This window comes from Pangasianodon hypophthalmus, chromosome 27 (genome assembly GCF_027358585.1).
Source record: "Pangasianodon hypophthalmus isolate fPanHyp1 chromosome 27, fPanHyp1.pri, whole genome shotgun sequence".
Classification (NCBI taxonomy): Eukaryota; Metazoa; Chordata; class Actinopteri; order Siluriformes; family Pangasiidae; genus Pangasianodon; species Pangasianodon hypophthalmus.
Window position 1 is genome coordinate 18,342,892 of NC_069736.1, and position 16,057 is coordinate 18,358,948.

The 16,057-nt window shown below is 35.4% G+C and overlaps 1 protein-coding gene across 1 annotated transcript; it reads right to left on the reverse strand.

The window, feature by feature from the left end:
- Positions 1–1,186: 1,186 nt before the first annotated feature.
- On the reverse strand, positions 1,187–11,418 carry LOC128317585 (uncharacterized). The gene is made up of 6 exons (XM_053230241.1): positions 11,266–11,418; positions 10,335–10,436; positions 9,405–9,551; positions 7,634–7,771; positions 6,460–6,603; positions 1,187–4,775 (listed from the first exon to the last, which is right to left on the reverse strand). Coding segments are annotated over exons 1-6 (603 nt in total). The 5' UTR covers positions 11,336–11,418; the 3' UTR covers positions 1,187–4,773.
- Between the last annotated feature and the right edge of the window lie 4,639 nt (positions 11,419–16,057).

A 16,057-nucleotide genomic window follows, 5' to 3' on the forward strand; every position in this document is an offset into this window, starting at 1 on the left:
TGAATTATTTCTAAGTGAAACCTGAACAAATGGTCAGTGTATAAAATGGCCAGTAGGCGTGATGTAGGCGAGAAAAGTGAAGCCACAGCACAGAATAACAGGCTTCAGGAAAATCAGCTCCACATCAGGGTGTGTGTTTGTGTCCATCTCATCTGCTACTATCTTTTCTTAAAACTTCTCTCTCTCGAGTTACACATGCTGCTCCTGAGACGGCAGTGATCCTGACCCCTTCTGCTCTCCGGACCTGCCTGATCCATCCTGATGCCCTGCTTCTGGTTGCTGTTCTCATCACCTGGAAATCACTCGCTGCTGCTGAGGATGAGGAGGATCTCCTACACGGACGGCCTGAAGATACATGAGATCACTGCAGATGATTCCACTTAGTAACCATGAAGATGGCTTTGGACTTCAGTTGCTATGAACAGTTCAGCGCTCAAGTCTCCATCAGTGAACAGTTTAATAACTTCATGTGAAAACTGTAATGAATCTCCTGGTTACACAATCGCACTATTTGTCCATGTAGCACACAGTTATAGAGGGAATGATTTATAATCGCACTCTCCGGAGTCACCCAGATGAGGATGGGTTTCCTTCTGAGTCTGGTTCCTCTCAAGGTTTCTTCCTCATATCGTCTCAGGGAGTTTTTCCTCACCACCTTCATCTCTGGCTTCTCATTAGGAATAAATTTAAATTTAAAATTTATATCCTAAGTTTATTTATTTCTCTAAAGCTGCTTTGTGAAAATGTCTATTGTTAAAAGCACTATACAAATAAAATTGAATTGAATTGAACTTCTTACTTAATGTTTACATCGTTTATATCCTTTACATTTACATCCTTTACATTTACACCCTTTACACCCTTTACATCCTTTACATTTACACCCTTTACACCCTTTACACCCTTTACATTTACACCCTTTACACCCTTTACATTTACACCCTTTACACCCTTTACAACCTTTACATTTACACCCTTTACACCCTTTACACCCTTTACATTTACACCCTTTACACACTTTACATCCTTTACATTTACACCCTTTACACCCTTTACATTTACACCCTTTACACCCTTTACACCCTTTACATCCTTTACATTTACACCCTTTACACCCTTTACACACTTTACATCCTTTACATTTACACCCTTTACACCCTTTACATTTACACCCTTTACACCCTTTACACCCTTTACATCCTTTACATTTACACCCTTTACACCCTTTACACACTTTACATCCTTTACATTTACACCCTTTACCCCGTTTACACCCTTTACACACTTTATACACTTTACATCATTTACACACTTTACACCAGTTAAACCCTTTACACCCTTTATATCCTTTACATTTACATCATTTACACCCTTTACCCGTTTACACCCTTTACACCCTTTACACACTTTACACACTTTATAGACTTTACATCATTTACACCATTTACACCAGTTAAACCCTTTACACCCTTTACATCCTTTACATTTACACCCTTTACACCCTTTACCCGTTTACACCCTTTACACACTTTATACACTTTACATCATTTACACCCTTTACGCCCTTTACATTTACACCCTTTACATCATTTACACCCTTTAAACACTTTACACACTTTACATCATTTATACACTTTAACCCGTTTAAACCCTTTACACACTTTATACACTTTACATTATTTACACCCTTTACACCCTTTACACCCTTTACATCCTTTACATTTACATCCTTTACCCCGTTTACACCCTTTACACACTTTATACACTTTACATCATTTACACACTTTACACCAGTTAAACCCTTTACACCCTTTATATCCTTTACATTTACATCATTTACACCCTTTACACCCTTTACACACTTTACACACTTTATACACTTTACATCATTTACACCCTTTACGCCATTTACACCCTTTACTATTTATACACTGTTTACATCATTTACACACTTTACACCAGTTACACTGTTTACATCATTTACACCCTTTACACACTTTACACCAGTTACACTCTTACGTGAAGCTCGACTGATTTAATTGTAGAACTGTTGATGAGTTACTGTGATTTTATATACATATTGCGCTGATGAGGTTAAATCACTTATTTATTCAATTACACACCAACTCAGCCGTTTCATATTAATGACTTGAGCGAAATTTATGGCTGATTTGTGTTTATCAACATGCGCACGAGTTCAAAGAATATCAGCAGGAATTTCTCTTTGGTTTGATGATAAAAAAATCATTTACACACACGTTTATTAAATGCTCACTGAGGCCAAAAAAAAAAGGTGTCGGAGACGGCGGAGAGTCAAGGATTAACTCATGAAATGTTTTTGTTTTGGGTTTTCGTCTTTCTACTCTATAAAATGACAGAAATAGCGCTTTTTAAGTCAAATTCACTCTAAAAGACAGATAAAGCAGAAGACGTAAGAAGCGTTAGATATTTATAAAGAGAGACAGAGTCATGCAGCGAGACTGATATATCTGAAGGTTGATGCTGAAGTTTCTGTCTGTGATCGTTATGTTGCATCAGAGCCGAATATTAGCCAAGGCAAACACACACACACACACACACACACACACACACATGCATTCATACAAAGCTGCCTGGGAATTCGTCTGTCCTTCAGATCAGAGTCTGACAGCAGAAAAGAGAAAAGATTACGAGCTGAAGACAGGCTGAGAGAGAAACAGACAGACAGACAGACAGGAAGACAGACAGACAGACAGACAGGAAGACAGACAGACAGACAGACAGGAAGACAGACAGACAGACAGACAGGAAGATAGACGGTTAGACAGACAGGAAGACAGACAGGAAGACAGACAGACAGACAGACAGACAGGAAGACAGACAGACAGACAGGTTCCCCAGTGACCCTCCACTCTGAGCCTTCTGTCCCATTTTGTCCTTTTTTTTTTTTGCTCAATGCAATTTCCTGTTTTCTTTCTCATAGCTCTGTTTTTTTCTTTATCTGTTCCACCCTGGATATCACTAATGGTAATCTCTCTCTTCCCTTCTTCATGGGAGACAAAGAGAGAGAGAGAAAATTATAAACAACAGATAGATAGATAGATAGATAGATAGAGAAATAATAATCTTCTTTAAGGGCTCAAAGAGAGAAGGATAGAGGGAGAAAGGTGGATAGAGAGATACAGCTGATGCTGCTAGAGGGATGAGAGAGGGAAAAATAAAGAGAGACAGAGAAATAAGCGAGACAAAAAGAGAGACAGAAAGAGAGAAACAAGGAATGAAGGAAGGAAGGAAGGAAGGAAGAGAGAAATAGTATCACTCTTTAAGGGGCTTGGAGAGAGAGAGAGAGAGAGAGAGAGAGAGAGATGGAGAGAGATACAGCTGAGGCTGCTATAGAAAAAAGAGAAAGAATTACAAACAAAGGAATTCATTTGTGCATAGATAGATAGATAGATAGATACATAGATAGATAGATACTAAAGAGATTTTTCTTATAAGAGCTTTAGTTTGGGAATTACCAGTCTCTCTGTGTGTGTGTGTGTGTGTGTGTGTGTGTGTTGCTTCCTGCAGAGAGACACTTAGTTCCTCTTTAGTGATGCTGTTCAGAGTTTAAAGCCCAGCAGGAGATGAACACAGGGTTACGGAGGAGACAGACAGAGAGAGAGAGAGAGAGAGAGAGAGAGAGAGAGAGAGAACGAGAGGAAAAAACAAAAAGAGAACAACTGAAAAAATACTGAGAGAGGAAGAGAACACTGGGACAAATGAGAGATAGAGAGAAGGAGGAGAGTGATTGGGGCAGAGAGAGAGAGAGAGAGAATAAGAAGAAAGAGATAAGAGAGAAGTAAAGGAGCACAGGGAATTGTGGGATAGCAAAACCTCTTCCCACGTTTTGTGTCTCCGTGGTAACCGGCCCGAGGGAGGAGCAGGAGTCGAGCTAATCTCCGGATCGATATGGACGAGTGTTCAAGTCTTACTAAACCCCTGAGAGAGACGGAAAGAGAAAGAAAGAGAGAGAGAGAGAGAGAGAATAGACAATAAGTGGGAAAAAGAATAAAATTACAGAAGAGAGAAAGACTGAGCGGAGAAGCTGGGACGAGGAATAAAGAGAGAGAGAGAGAGACAAAGAAATAGAGAACAGGGAACAGTAGAATAAAGAGAGAGGGAGAGAGACAGAAGAATAGAGAGAAAGAGAAAGAAAGAGTGCGATATTGCTGTAGTGTTCAGAGTGACACTGCGTTTTAGGTTTCAAAAGAAATAAAAATAATTAAATAAATCGCACTGTAAAGGTTCTTTAGGGAACCACAAATGGTTCTGCGATGACATCACTCTAAAGAACCTCCATTTAAATTAAAATCAATTACATTTAATTTAATACAACGTGGCGTACGTGGGGCGTTAAAGAGACGGAAACAGAAGATTAGTGTGTAATATTTCAAATATTCTGAATTATTGAATGTATTTTTATGAGATAAAATCTCAGATACTTTCAGCTCACACTCATTTTTTAGATATAAATTTGACTTGTTCGGTGTAACGTGTATAAGATGTGTTTTTACTCGACACACACTCATCCAGAGGATTTCTACATCATTCATTTCGACAGTGTGTTTTTATTAAACATTAAAGTGTAGTGTGAATGTCTGTTACAGTTACAATCTTCTTCCGAGAGTTTGTGTTCGGTGTCTGAGCTTTCTGTTTTTATTTCCCAAAGCAGTGCGCTCTAATCGCTCTGGAACTCCTCCCTTCTCTCCTCTCTCAGAATCTCAACTCAGATTTACTCGATTCTTTCTCTCTTCCTGAAAAGGAAAGATTGAGGACAGCTTTTATGATATTTATGAAACATTAAGGTCACAATAACAACAGAAATGTTCAGGTCACATCCAAAACTTTAAAAATGCATCAGAAGATACAACATAGTAAGAACCTACAATAATCATGTATCTAGAATCAGAAAAAAACAAAACAGTTAGAGCCTAGAATAATCATTTATCTAAAATCAAGGGGGGAAACAAAATAGAGTCTAGACTAATTGTTTATCTGGAATCGGAAAAAAAACAATATTAGAATCTAGAATAAGCATTTATCTAGAATCAGGTGGAAAAAATCCAAAATAGTTAGAATCTAAAATAATTGTTTATCTAGATTAAAAAATAAAACAATTGTTAGAATATAGAATAATTATTTATTTAGAATCAGAAACAAATAAAATTGTAAGAATATAGAATAAGCGTTTATCTAGAATCAGGAAAAAAAACAAAATAGTTAGAGTCTAGAATAATCATTTATCTGAAATAATTTTTTTTTTTTTTTACAATCTAGAATAATCGTTTATCTAGAATCGGGGGGACAAAATAGATAGAAGCTAAAGTAATCATTCATCTAGAATCAGAAAAAAAAACAAAATAGAATAATTGTTTATTTAAAATCAGAAACAAATAAAATTGTTAGAATATAGAATAAGCATTTATCTAGAATCAGGAAAAAAAAAACTAAAAATAGTTAGAGTCAAGAATAATCATTTATCTAGATTCAGGAATAGAATGTAGAATAATAATTGATAGAGAATCAATAAAAACGACAGATTCGGTTTTCGTGCTCTAGAAAGTTCTACAGTTACGATATGTGTAATTTATATCATTTTTTCTCATTTTTGTGATTTCTGGCCGCAGTAATGTAAAATGGCTGACAGCAGGACAGTGCAATTGAGCCGTTGCTATTCTGGGATGTGTGGATATTATGGGATGGCAGGAGGAAATATTTTGACAGCTCTGGGTTTTTTAACTCGTTCGCTCGTCTGCTTGGTTTAAATTCTCGTCTGTTCTCATCACTTTAAAGACGAAATGTATCTACTGATAAGTGAAACGACGATGATCCAGAATCCCTTTTTGTGTAACAGATGCTCATGTCACTGTCACGAGCGCTGAACGTTATAATCGTCACTAGGCCATGATGGAAAAAGACAACGCAGGACAGGTGCAAAGAGTTTCATGAACTGAAAAATTGGACTTGATGAACTGAAAATCGAAAACTTGTCTGAAAAAACATCTCAGTTTCTCGTAGAGTTTCTGCTCGAGCTTTTGAGCTCCTTCTCCGTTACATCCAAACAGAAGTGCTTAACTAACGCTTATTTCCTCACACCCACATCCACAAACATGACATTCAGAGCTCTAACTACACGTTCTCTAAAAATACCGAGATACCAAGAAATGTTTCTCAGTTAGCAGGAGTACTCTTTTTGCAAAACTTTTTGATGATGATGTTAAAAAAAAATGACTCAGAAATAATCCAAGAAGCAGCTAATAAATTTCTTTTCCAAACAAAACTCTTTTGGATCCAAGAGAAAATAAAATAGTTGATAATGATATTTAATAAACATGTAACTCTTAGAACTGTAGCCCTGTTTCCTTTATGATGAAACATTACGTAATTCACAGTTCTGAAATCTGAGCTCTGGTAAATTGGTGTTATTTTGTGACTTACATGAGGAACATTTGCTCTGAGCGCTCAGTAGCTCTCGCTGCAGTCGCGCTTGTTCAGATCGCAGCTGGCTGTTCTCCTTCTGTAACCCATAATTCTCCCTGTGCATGCTCCTCATACTGCTCTGTAAATCCTGCAGCCTGTTGGCTGAAAAGAGCAAATAGTTTTATTTACAGTTAATGAAACAGAAAAGAAGATCCATAATGATCCATACTATTGTCTTTAAAAGAACAAAATGGAAGTACACGTGCTTAAATGTAACAAAAACAGGACAAATACATACATACGAATGAAAACTGCACTTTCTGGTTTATATCTGTTTTTATATATATATATATATATATATATATATATATATATATATATATATATATATATATATATGTATTTTTTTTTAACTCGCCTGCACTAGCCGCTGCTGTTTGGAGGATAATAAAGATTTTGTTAGCAATATATTAATAGTGTAGCATTATTTAAAAAAAAAAAGACTTAAAGACAAAGAAATGCAAAAATAGCAAGGATCATGGACTGGATTAATGTGCTGTGATGTTAGGTGTGATATGTTTTTATACAAATTAATTCACTTATAAATTTTAGTTATTATCCAACACAAACGAGTTTTAAGTGTAAAAGAAGAAGTTCTTTTCTAACAGTTGTAAAATCTGTTAAATAAATAAATAAAGAAAGAAATAAATAGATAAATAGATAAACTGGCAACAAGTGATATTAAAAATAAATACATTTTCAAAATATGACATTCACTTATTTTTTAATATAATACATAAAAATGTACAAAGAATGAAGAAATGGTTGAATGACAGAGTTTATTTATTTATTTTATTTGTCCAACTTTTTATTTGTACACCAAGAAAACATGACATTGTAAAAGGTAACAGCAGAATTTCTGGGAAATGAGAGTTAATTGAAAATAGTCATTAAAAATAAAATCGATGAAGCTCTTTATTTTCATTCAAAAATATATTTTGCATTGAATTATTTTGCTTAAATAAATGTCATAATGTTGACGTGTTTTTTGACATTATTTTTAAAAAATGTTATTTTGAGAATGTTTTTTGTTAGAAAAAAAGGTAAACAGGTTGAAAGATTGTTTGTAATGTTTTTTTTTTCTCATATATATTTCTCTATAAAACTAAATTTGTATAATTTTTGTGATTACCTGCTACTGAGAGTTCATTTCGCTTGTTGGCCAGCTGCTGGAGCAGTTCTTGTCTTTCTGTCAGCAGCTTGTTATAATCGTCCTCCAGCTGATTCTCCTCCTTGCTGAAGTTGGAGGGTCTGATGTTGTTAACGTGGACTAAAAGACAAAAAAATCATTGTTTAAAAAAATGTAGTTATAATATAGTTCAAGAGACAAAGCTTTAAGTTTCTACTTTGAGGTTTCTCTGTAACATGACAAGCTGCGTTTTTGTTTGTTTGTTTGTTTGTTTTTGTCTAACTTTCAGAAGGGAAAATAAAGAGGCTGGTGTTTATAACTGAAATAGTGAAAGTGTTTATAACTGAAATAGTGAAAGTGTTTATAACTGAAATAGTGAAAGTGTTTATAACTGAAATAGTGAAAGTGTTTATAACTGAAATAGTGAAAGTGTTTATAGCTGAAATAGAGAAAGTGTTTATAACTGAAATAGTGAAAGTGTTTATAACTGAAATAGAGAAAGTGTTTATAGCTGAAATAGTGAAAGTGTTTATAACTGAAATAGTGAAAGTGTTTATAACTGAAATAGTGAATGTTTATAGCTGAAATAGAGAAAGTGTTTATAACTGAAATAGTGAAAGTGTTTATAACTGAAATAGAGAAAGTGTTTATAACTGAAATAGTGAAAGTGTTTATAACTGAAATAGAGAAAGTGTTTATAACTGAAATAGTGAAAGTGTTTATAACTGAAATAGTGAAAGTGTTTATAACTGAAATAGTGAATGTTTATAACTGAAATAGTGAAAGTGTTTATAACTGAAATAGTGAAAGTGTTTATAACTGAAATAGAGAAAGTGTTTATAACTGAAATAGTGAAAGTGTTTATAACTGAAATAGAGAAAGTGTTTATAACTGAAATAGTGAAAGTGTTTATAACTGAAATAGTGAAAGTGTTTATAACTGAAATAGTGAATGTTTATAGCTGAAATAGAGAAAGTGTTTATAGCTGAAATAGTGAAAGTGTTTATAACTGAAATAGTGAAAGTGTTTATAACTGAAATAGTGAAAGTGTTTATAACTGAAATAGAGAAAGTGTTTATAACTGAAATAGTGAAAGTGTTTATAACTGAAATAGTGAAAGTGTTTATAACTGAAATAGAGAAAGTGTTTATAACTGAAATAGTGAAAGTGTTTATAGCTGAAATAGAGAAAGTGTTTATAGCTGAAATAGTGAAAGTGTTTATAACTGAAATAGAGAAAGTGTTTATAGCTGAAATAGAGAAAGTGTTTATAGCTGAAATAGAGAAAGTGTTTATAACTGAAATAGAGAAAGTGTTTATAGCTGAAATAGAGAAAGTGTTTATAACTGAAATAGAGAAAGTGTTTATAACTGAAATAGTGAAAGTGTTTATAGCTGAAATAGTGAAAGTGTTTATAGCTGAAATAGAGAAAGTGTTTATAGCAATTGTATGATGTGTCATTCTTTAATAAATAAAAAGTTGTAAGAGGAATAAACCACTTGCTGACGTGCTTCAGGGTTGTAACGGTAACTCTGCTTCATCACACCTCCCCAGCATTAGTTATTTTCCCATAACTGCACCACACACAGTGGTTTATTTTTTATGACCTCATGTGGGGATGTTAAAGAGTGTGAACTGAAAGTAGGACAGATCTGGAGCTACGTAAGATTCAACACTTTCCTCGTCATCTGTTGTTGTTGTTATTGTTATTGTTGTTGTTGTTGTTGTTGTTTCATTATTACCTTCTATTACTTAATGTGTTTTTTCTGACTTACTACATTTTGAGAGTTTCCCTTCAGCATCTTCCAGCTTTCGCTGCAGATGGGTTTTGTCCATGAGGAGGCTGGTGTAATTGTTCTGCAGCTGATTTTTCTCCTTGAACAAAAGGCTGATGTTGGTCTGTACGTCGCTCTTTCTGTTGGCTAACATATATAATATCATAATATATACTTACAGTACTGTGCAAAAGTCTTGGCACCCTATTTTTTAGTACAAACTTTGTTACAGATGTTTATTTTCTGACTTCTACATTATTGATTCAGTACAAAAACACTTTAGATTCCAAACATTAGTTTTCCAGCACAAAGTGAAACGTTACAGAAAAATGTTTGTATGTCAGTAAAGAAAGCAGCAGATTCCATAAGAGACACTTTTCAGATAAAAACATAATGAAGGCTGCTGGGTTTCGCTGCAGAAATAAGAAGCGAGTCGACAGTCAAAGTCTCCAGAAGAACTGTGGCTGCTTCTGCAAGATGCTCAGTAACACTTCCAGCTCATTTCCTTATAAAACTGCACACACTGCACCTCAGATACTGCTTTATTTATTTAAAGCGAAGGATCGTCACATTAAATACTGACTTTGTTTCATTTATTACTGTTTACTGCTCTTTATAGGATTTTTTTTAAATGTAGAAACATTTAACGTCATTATTTCAGAAGGCGTCTTTTATATATATGCAAAATGCAAAATATTTCTTATTTTATTAAACTTATTTTATTCTCTACTTAATTCCTGGAACCTTTCAGACATTTCAGTGAAATTTAGTTCAACTGTCTTATTACCTGCCATCTTAATTATCCAGTAGTTTGTAATTTATACCACACACTTCCACAGGAAAAGCCTAGAACTGGAATTTAGTGGAGTGTAAAAATAAAGCGTCGTCAAATCGTAACCAAGTCATTACGTTCCAAACGTGCAAACGTACCGTGCAGCCGCAGAGTGATGTTAAGCGTCGCTTGCAGGACACACAGCACCCCAAAACTAACTGCAACCATCCTGTAGGTCCTGAAACTGGCCTTTCCAGTGCCTTACACACACACACACACACACATATACATCACACACACATATACATCACACACACGTTCATGTGTTACTCTACTTGTGGGGACACTGTTCTCTTACACACACACACAGTAATGTGACAAAATGAGTTATGAGGTCCATCTGGTGGTCTTATAGAACATATATTTATATTTCCTCTCTCTATCTCTCTCTCTCTCCGTCTCTCTCTCTCTCTCTCTCTCTCTCTCACACACACACACACACACTAAGATATCACTGTACTCTACATGTAGGAAACAAATGCTCTCAGACACACAATAACATGACAAAATGAGGAACTTGTGAGGATCTTCCATTATTAATGCTAAGGTACTCCTAAATCAAGCCCCCAAAAACAAACATTTCTCTTCATTTTTTAAATAAAAGCACACACACACACACACACACACACACACACCCCCAGCACACACACACATGCACACACACACACACACACACACACACACACACACACACACGCACACACACTCCTGTCAAAGTAAGAGGTTTACATTTATAATACATTATCTTTGTAATTAAAAGCATCTTTCTCAATAATATGATTGATGTATAAGTTACAGAATACACACACTGCGTTGTCATAACAACTACACACACGAACTGTAAATTAATAATACAAAACATATTTCATATTTCAGACCACATCTTGGTATAAATATTAATTAGATAATAATCCTAACAATAATTTATAAGCCCATTTTTCAAACCCAATACACATAAAACGTATAAAATAATTTACATGTAAGAATCTTTTTTTTTTTTTTTTATTAAAATGTTTCAAAAGTTCTTACTTTCAGTAGAAAAACTCTTCCCTCGTGGATTAACGTTCACGTACGCTTCAGCTTCATCACTGGCTTCCATCTTTTTTTTAATCTGCGTTACTTTTAAAGTGTGTGTGTGTGTGTGTGTGTGAGAGAGGGAGAGAGAGAGAGAGAGAGAGAGAGAGGAACACTGATTTAAAAAGCAGTTATGAAATGATGGCATGTTCAACCTTTCCGGATTTCCTCAACCTTCAGTAATAAGACAGGAAGTTACATCACCAAGTGAACGCCTAAAAGTAAAAAAAAAATATAGAGAAAGGTTTTGTAATGTTGTAAAGTTTTAAATGTCCCAAGAGCGAGTTGTTTATGTGGAATCTTCTCGTAAACGTATACGAAATAAGCTGAACTTTCAGTTGTTAAAAAAATAATAATAACATGAATCTATGGAAAGGATAATCCCTTTAAAATATGATCCATAAAATAATCTTTTTATTTAATAACAATAATAACAAGTGGAGCTTGACAAAAAAAAGACATCATAAGGCAGAAAAAGTGCAGAAATCCAGATTCTATGAATATGCAAATTTGAAAAAACCCTCATTTCTACAAGCTCCGCCCCCTCGCCCTGCTAAGCCAATACCGCACAAGCTTCATTTGCCTAGAGAAAACGGATTGGCTCCGACGTTTCATCAATAACATTTTTAACTTGCTGGCATTTTCAGCTATTTTTTTAAAATTAATATATATATTAAAACATTTTATAAAGTTGATTTTGAAACAAAATTGTGCGATTTATGCTAACACGCTAACATTAACATGCAAAACAAATGGGTGAATAAAATGCACAGCAAATCAACATGTAAAGCTTAAATACAAAAATTAAAACGTAAAACAAACCAAATCAAACAAATAAAGTAATTATGTTGTAATTTTGTTGTTGTTGTTATATAAATATGATTATAATTATATATAATTATATATAATTATATCATTATAATAACAGCATCATTCTTGAATTCAGTCACTTTACAAAATAAATGACAAATAAATATTTCCATAATTAACTGAATTCATTTGATTCATCAGCAAACAAAACACAAGGCAGGTTTTATTTTTATATATTTTATTTGTTCAGTGGTCCAGATGAATAAATACTTATTGTTTCTTAACACAGAACACACACACACACACACATCCACACACACACACACACACACACACACACATTTAAATAAATACTTCACTACAACAGAATGTTATTTCTTCTTGATTTAATATTCACACACTCTCGACTTCCGGATTCATTAAAGGCACTTTCATCACTCAGGTCCGTCGTGTTTAATCTGCGTTTAATGCCGTGTGTGCGTGTGTGTGTGTGTGTGTGCGTGTGTGCGTGTGTGTGTGTGTGTATGCGTGTGTGTGTGTGTGTGTGTGTTGTTAAAGAAGGAACCTGTGAACTCTCCTGTAAAGCGAAAACGCCATTTTCAAAGCGTCTCGAAAAATGTTTCACACCAAAACGTGGATGTTTCATCAACCTTCATCTCGCAGACAAGCAAGTTACATCATCTTTCAACAAAAAGACGTCAATATGGAGAACGTGTTCGTTACTCGAATGGAGATGATTCATATACAGCATAGAGTAATGTATTCATCTGAGGAGTTATTATATTTAAACTAGAATCATTTCTTGAATGTCACATTATTTTTAAGCAACTGCAATAAACATACGCACCGATGTAACCTTAGGTTTAAAATTATTTCTACATAAGAGCGCTTTGAGTTTCTAAGAAAGCGTTTGGTTCGTTTTTTTCTTTCTTCGTCCTCGCTCGAGAGGAGAACGCTTCACGACGGAGGCCTTGAACAAGCACCGTGGAACCGGGATTCTTATTTCTTTCTATTTTTCCACCAATCAAATGGCCACTAATAGCACGCTGTCACTCTCAGTTAAGAAATCAGTGACAGGAAGTTCAGTGCTAACAAACACACTCATAAAATACTGACAGAACAAACACAGGACCTTTATTTCAGTTTATTTTTTTTAAAAAAACATCTTTTTTAAACCCTCTTGAACTCTTCAGTGTGATGTTTAAACATTTAAACTCTAATTTTTAAGATCACGATAAACATTAAACAGCAATCAGCCTGTAGGACGTAATAAACAAGTAAACAAACAAATAAACAATATACTTTATTATAGTTATTTCATTAATTCATTCTGTATATGAAATATGGTACCTGGAAACTTTTTGCTGTAAAATCTCAACGCTAAGCTAGCACGATAGCTAATATCCGTAGGTGGTTGTCATGGTAACGTTATGGCTAGCATGAAAGATATGGGGTTGTTTTTAATTTGCATATTCATGCATATTCAAAGAGCTTAAACTATATAGTGTTTAAATCATTTGTCGCAAACATTAGAAGTAGAAATCAGAACACACACACACACGCACATCCACACATACACACACACACACACACACACGTGCACGCATATACACACACACTCACACACACACACACACACACACGCACGTCCACGCATATACACACACACACACACACATACACACACACGTGCACGTCCATGCATACACACATGTGCACGCATACACACACACACACACGTACACACACACACACACACACGTGCACGCATATACACACACACTCACACACACACACACACACACACGCACGTCCACGCATATACACACACACACACATATACACACACATACATGCACACACACACACGTGCACGTCCATGCATACACACACATGTGCACGCATACACACACACACACACGTACACACACACACACACGCACGTCCACGCATACACACACATACACACACACACGTGCACGCATATACACACACATACACACGCACACACACGCACACACACACACACACACTACGTTTCAATGCATCTCCTTTGTGGGAACCATAATTTTTGCCCTTATAATGTCTTTCATCCTCATAAGATGTACACACACTCACACACACTCACACACACTCACACACACACACACACACACACAGTATTACTGTACTTGTGGGAACCAAATGTTCTCATACTCACAGTAACGTAAGAGAAAATGACTTGTGAGATCCTTACAGTGGTCCTAGACATACTGTATTTACCACACACACACACACACACACACACACACACACACACACACCCCTAGTCCTCCCCATGGCCCCCACTACACAATTCAATGTATCTCTCTTATGGGAAATATAATTTTTGTCCTCATAACGTCGTTCATCCTCATGAGATACACACACACACACACACACACACACACACACACCGACTTCCATTTAAGTTCCTTATCTCTGCTATCCCTCTATCTCTCTCTCTCGCTCTCTCTCTCTCTCGCTCTCTCTCTGTTAATTCAAAGTACAGGTGACTTTGTAGGTCCATTTAAAGTGAGGATGAAAGCAAAGCTACAAAAGAATAATGAAAGGAAAAGGAAAAGGAGAGAGAGAGAGAGAGAGAGAGAGAGAGAGGGAGGGAGGGTAAGATGTGCTATTGTGGTGATTAAAAGAGGGAGAAGCTATGTACCTTTTAATCCTGTGCTTTCTCTCTCTTCAAATTTATCGATCGCAGCTAGAATGAAACAGAAGGTTTACAGAGAAACACACACCAGGTCGATCATCTGCTGATTCAAAACGTACAACAATAACAACAACAACAACAATAACAACAATAATAATAATAATAATAATAATAGCAGTCCAAGCACATGTTGTCACTTACGTTAGAGCAGCTATAAACAGTCGTTCCCTCACCAGCTTCTCTTTTCTCTCTCTCTTCAAGTTAATAAGACAAAAAAAACGCAGCTTGACGTTGTTGTTAGCGAGAAAACGCAAAAAAAACGTAAACTCCTCCGTCCTGAAGATATCGAAAACTTAAAGTTACAGCTTTACCTCTGACTGTTACAAAGCGCTGACACTGGAGACTCCTTCCATCAATGTTACATAAACATCTCCTTACTTCAAGAAAACGTCACCATAACAACAATCTTTTAAACACGTTTATTATCAGCGGAGCGTCTGCTGTACACACGTCCCTGTGAATGAGCTGTTGCTATAGAAACGATAACGTATCAGAACGAGTACATTAATATAAACCTGTGATTCGCAGCTGCATTACTGTCAGAGCTGCTGTTAGAGAGAATTAATCAACACCTTCTGACCAATCACAATCCAGAACTCAGGAGCAATGTGGTGTAACGGATATTTAATGACCTCTAATTGACCCTGATGCTTTAAACACACATTTCTGACAGGATGAACTCTTTATGGACGAGAGAATACGGTCGTGTTCCACACAAATAACTTTTACATTGACCTTGGTTCTTCTCTCTCTCACACACACACACACACACACACACACACACACACACATTCAGTAGTCGAGTTTAAACCTTAAAATAAAGAAACTTTCTCATTAAAAAAGGGAACAGTATCAGAGAGAGAGAGAGAGAGAGAGAGAGAATTGGACAGACGGAGGATGAATAAAGAGTCACTCCGTAATCATCGTGTTACTTTCAGGCAGCCGTGTGGAATTAAAGAACCGCAGAACAATGGACGAAAAATATTTAAATATATATTTATAAAAAAAAGACGATAATTACTAATCGGAGTGTAAAATGTCTTCCTTCAGTTAAGATATGTCTGAGTTCTTTAATCTGAATCAGGCCGAGAATTTAATGATCAGTTAAATTAAAGAGTTTAATAGTCAGAAATGCGTATCTATGTATATACACACTGTATTCTACATTCTTAAGGGTTCTTTAGTTGTTCTGCG